The sequence below is a fragment of the Mustela nigripes genome, unplaced genomic scaffold, assembly GCF_022355385.1.
Source record: "Mustela nigripes isolate SB6536 unplaced genomic scaffold, MUSNIG.SB6536 HiC_scaffold_524, whole genome shotgun sequence".
NCBI lineage: Eukaryota > Metazoa > Chordata > Mammalia > Carnivora > Mustelidae > Mustela > Mustela nigripes.
Genome location: NW_026739931.1, coordinates 1 through 4,652, shown reverse-complemented (window position 1 = coordinate 4,652; position 4,652 = coordinate 1). Strand labels below are relative to the sequence as shown.

The 4,652-nt window shown below is 57.0% G+C and overlaps 1 protein-coding gene across 1 annotated transcript; it reads left to right on the top strand.

Moving 5' to 3' along the window:
- Window positions 1-309: 309 nt before the first annotated feature.
- LOC132008633 (signal transducer and activator of transcription 5A-like) lies at window positions 310-4,562 on the top strand. Its single transcript, XM_059387244.1, has 4 exons — window positions 310-531; window positions 1,380-1,517; window positions 1,844-2,000; window positions 3,175-4,562. Exons 2-4 carry the CDS (start codon window positions 1,390-1,392, stop codon window positions 3,373-3,375), a joined length of 486 nt encoding a protein of 161 aa, XP_059243227.1. The 5' UTR covers window positions 310-531; window positions 1,380-1,389; the 3' UTR covers window positions 3,376-4,562.
- The last annotated feature ends 90 nt before the right edge of the window (window positions 4,563-4,652 follow it).

Sequence of the window (4,652 nt, the reverse complement as noted above, 5' to 3'; positions counted from 1 at the left end):
GCTGGAAGTCATCTCCAGCTAGTCCAACTCTCCCCTCCTCCCTTTTTACAGGTGAGAAAACTGAGGCCTTGGTTTGGGATTTCCAGAGGCCGGGGTTTCCCGGCTCTCCCACCCCCGTATCCCCCACCCCAACCCGGCCACTCCAGCGCCTGCTGCCCGACGGTCCGCGGCTCGCGGGCGAGGGCTGCCTGGGACTCCCGGGGGACCCCGCCGTCGGGGCAGCCCCCACGCGCGGCGCCGCCCAGCCTCGCCGCTAGGGGCCCGGCCGCGGCCGCTGCGCACTCACGGGGGGAGCCAGCGACCGAGGGCGGAGGCAGGGAGGGAGCGACAGAGGCTGGGAGGGGTGTTGGCGAGAGCTCGCGCGCTGTGTATGGTCTATCGGAGGCAGCTGACCTTCGAGGAGGAAATCGCTGCTCTCTGCTCCTTCCTGTAGTAACAGCCGCCGCCGCCGCCGCCGCCGGAGCCCAGGCCCGGAGCGAGAGCCGCGGGGCGGACAGCCGGCCCCGTCGCCGGACGGCTCGGCGCCACCAGGTGGGTGGCCCGCCAGCGGGTCCCGAGCCGCGCGCGCGGAGATGGGGCACTCGACTCCCACCTCGGGCCCGCGCGCCCCGGGGCTCGGAGCCCGACGGCCGGCGGGGGCGCGGGGACCGGTGTGCGGGACCGAGAGGGAGCTTTGGCTTCCGCGCGGGGCGCGGGACGCGGGACGCGGGACACTGGACGCGGACGCGGGGAAGAAGCCGAGAGTGGGCGCCGTCCCCGCCCGCGGGGAGCAGGGGGCGCTGTCGGGCCGGACAGTGGGAGAACGCGGGGGTCCGGCTGGGGCGGGGGGAGGCTCCGAAGAGGCAGCCTCTGTCTTCCCAGCCCTCCCTCCTCAACCCCCTCCAGCCACGTGCCGGCGGGGACCGAGCCGTTCCGTGGGAGCCGTCCGTGCCCTAAGTTTGGGCTGGAATAAACCTCCACCCCCCGCCTCCCGCCCAGAAATTGGGACTCGGGGCTCCGGGCTGGGCGGGGGACCGGGGTGGGGGTGGGTTCTTGCAGCCCTCCCTAGAGGGCCCGTGGGCCTCCGCGTCAAGTTTCTCTTTCAGTTTTCTAGCTGTCCCCCCTCCGGGGAAGCCCCGGTGGGGCAAGGGGAGAGGAAGAGGGGGAGGGCACCTGACTTTCAAGAGCCCCTCCCCAAGCCTTAGCGGGTTCCTTGTTGGAGGGCAGGGCGGCCTTCCCCTCCTCACGGCCTTTCTTCCCGCAAAGGAAAGCGTGTCTGTGGGAGGGGAGGAGCCTGGCCTGACCGCCGTCCAGGGACGGGTGGGCATGGTAGGGCCAGAGGCGGGCGCAGCCCTCGCTCCTGTCGAGGAGAATCCTCTGCAGCCCTCTGCTCGCCCTAGGTGAACGGACATGGCGGGCTGGATCCAAGCCCAGCAGCTGCAGGGAGATGCGCTGCGCCAGATGCAGGTGCTGTACGGGCAGCACTTCCCCATCGAGGTTCGGCACTACTTGGCCCAGTGGATTGAGAGCCAGCCATGGTAAGTCCCCTGCCCTGGGCGATCATCTGCGGGGGCCTTACCACAGGCCCTTTGACCTTTAGCGCTCCTCTGTGTTTTGGTGTGATTCTAGCCCTTTCTGCCCCTCCAGCAGAAGGGGTGGTGTCCCTGGGAAAGGGGAACAGGGAAATGGGACCTTGGGAAGGGAGGGGGTGTTTCTAGACCGTGATGCCTGTGGAGTTGCCCAGAACAAGTCTTGTGGGCTCTGGAGTGCCCTTGGTCTGGAGCCTGGGATTTCCTCTTGGTGCCTGACCTCCTTGCCCAAGGAGACGCCATGGTAGTCTTCTCTCCCCTGCCCTGCCCCCAAGGGATGCCCTTGACCCGGAGAATCCCCAGGACCAAGCCCAGGCCTCCCAGCTCCTGGAGGGCCTGGTGCAGGAGCTGCAGAAGAAGGCGGAGCACCAAGTCGGGGAGGATGGGTTCTTACTGAAGATCAAGCTGGGGCACTATGCTACGCAGCTCCAGGTGGGTGTGAACACGGGCTCATCTGCAGGAAAGCAGTGTCTGCCTTTTCTTTCCAGCAACCGAACCCCTGGGTTTTTTCCTGGCCTGGTCACTGACTCACCGTGTGACCCTGAGCTGATCGGTAACTTTTCTGCTCTTCAATTTCCCCCACCCCCTCTTTCTAAATCAGACCTGTCAGATTCCTTGAGCATGCTACAAAGCAAAGGGTGAGGTGTGTTTGTCCCCAACAGAAGGGAGTTGGGTGAAGTGGCATTCGAAACAGATCAAGAGAAAGGGATGGAGGTATATTGAATCAAGAGTCCTTTGTTTGACAAAGGAAGACTGAAAGCTCCTAGAAATGAGGAATGAGGCAAGCAGACGTCAGGACTCTTTTAAAGGTGGGAGAGCTGCGGAAGTCAGGTGGACAAGGAGCAGAATTGCCCTGGAGGCAAGAGCTGGATAGAAGAGCATTGAATGAAGGATGTAGTTGTACAGTTGTGCCTTCTCCTTCTCTGTGGGGGGTAGGGGAGGTACCAGGGATGATATAGGGGAGAGAGGAGGTTTTTGTGGAAGAAGGAAAGGGGTGTGGGTGGTAATCACAAGTCAAGCATTTATTGGAACTTACTTGTATTCCTCACAGAACCCTTCTTAAATACAAGCAGCAGGGTGCCAGGGAGATAAAAAGTCCATCACAGAAGAGGGAGGAAAAAGGAGAAAGCTGGGAGGAAGAGAAAGGCAAAATAGGAACCCAAGGCCAGGGCAACAGTAGAAAGTACCTTGGCCTTGGCATTGGATTCTCCAAGTCTTGAGTCATCTGCTCAGTTGTTTGCTTCTGGACAAGTACTTAACCTTTCTGAGCATCAGTTTTCTCACCTGCAAAATGGGGCTGATAGTTTCTGTGGACTTCAGGGAATCTGTGCTCTGAAAGTCAAAGGAGACAAAGTAGATTGGAGGAGCTTTGGAAACTTTGGAAACTGGGTTTCTAATGCACTGCAAACCACGTATGAAGAGCTGGGTAGAGGGGAATCGAGTCAAGGAGGGCTAGAGGTGTCTGGTGACAGTTCCTGAGGTTTCTTGAGGAAAGCTGAGGCAGAAGGTAGAGGAGAGGAAGTGTGGGGGGGTGCCACATGGCACCGTGGGGGGCCATGATGGGAATGTCAGGAGGCCAATTGTAACTGCTATTGGATTCTTTCAGAACACGTACGACCGCTGTCCCATGGAGCTGGTCCGCTGCATCCGACATATTCTGTACAATGAACAGAGGCTGGTGCGAGAAGCCAACAATGTGAGTGTCCCGTGGGTGTGGGGAGAGGAGCTGGGAAGTCCTTCTACACGCCTTTTTCTGCAGACAAAACTGTATTCTATAAATGCTGACAAGAGAGCACCAAGGAGATAAGGGACATGGGCAAGTGTGAGAAGCAACAGCACATGGTAGTTACAGTCCCTGTACCTTCTCTTCAGGCCTTGGCTTCAGGCCCCCCTGCTCAGTCACTTACTAGCTGTGTGACTTGAATAAGTTACTTAACCTCACTGAGCCTCTGTTTTTTCAGTTGTAAATGGGGCTAGTAACAGTATCTTCCTTATAGAGTTAGTGTCAGGGTTAAATGAGATACTGTGTGGGCCACAGATAGACAAACAGACTAATGAAACAGAAAAGGAAGCCCTATACACACACACACACACACACACACACACACACACACACACACCCTCATTAGACATGGGATCACAAGCCACCAGGGAGAAGAAGTATTTGGCGTTTAATAAATGGTGCTAGGGTTGAAGGGAGAAATGTTCTCTGGTGGTGTCTGTGAGGGGAGGTGGAGTTGAGGTCTGGGTTGGAAGAGAACCCTGGTCAGCTCCAAGAGGTGAGGTCCAGAGAGGTAGGAAGGGACTCATCCCCCAAGCTCTCTAATCATGAAGGCATTGAACATCTGCTTGAACAATGGGACAAATATTATCTTATCTAGAGTAAAAGCAAGATGAATTTCCTTTTTTTTTTTTTAAGATTTTATTTGTTTATTTGACAGAGATCACAAGTAGGCAGAGAGACAGGCAGAGAGAGGGGGAAGCAGGCTCCCTGCTGAGCAGAGAGCCTGATTCGGGGCTTGATCCCAGAACCCTGGGATCATGACCTGAGCCAAAGGCAGAGGCCTTAACCCACTGAGCCACCCAGGCACCCCACAAGATGAATTTCATAAAGTGGCAACACATGGGTAAAGACCACAGAATAGTGCCCAGAACATATTTATTTATTGCAGTGGATGCTGATTTCAGGAATTTTACAGTTCATTCAGTTAACATGTATGGAGGTCCTGTGGTGTCTGACACTGGGCTAGGACTGGACAAACAGACTAAAGCCTGGTCCCTACCTAAAAGGGATTCAAGCAATGATAGATTCTCTAGGAGTGAGTAGGGGTGAGCTTGGTACTAAGGGGGCATATTTGGAAAAAGTACCCAACTCAGACTAGGGCAGCCTGGCAGGGGAATGTCTTGAGGACAGGAGTGTCTAAACAGGGGGGAAAGGGGAAGAAGGAAAGGTGAACAAAAGGAACAAGAGTATTATATGTGTGGGCAGGAAGGCAGGAACCATCTGAACACATCTGAAGACCTGTAAGGGGTCAGTGGTATTGGGGAGAAGGGAGCCAGTTGGGGAGCCCCAGTGGGTAAAGC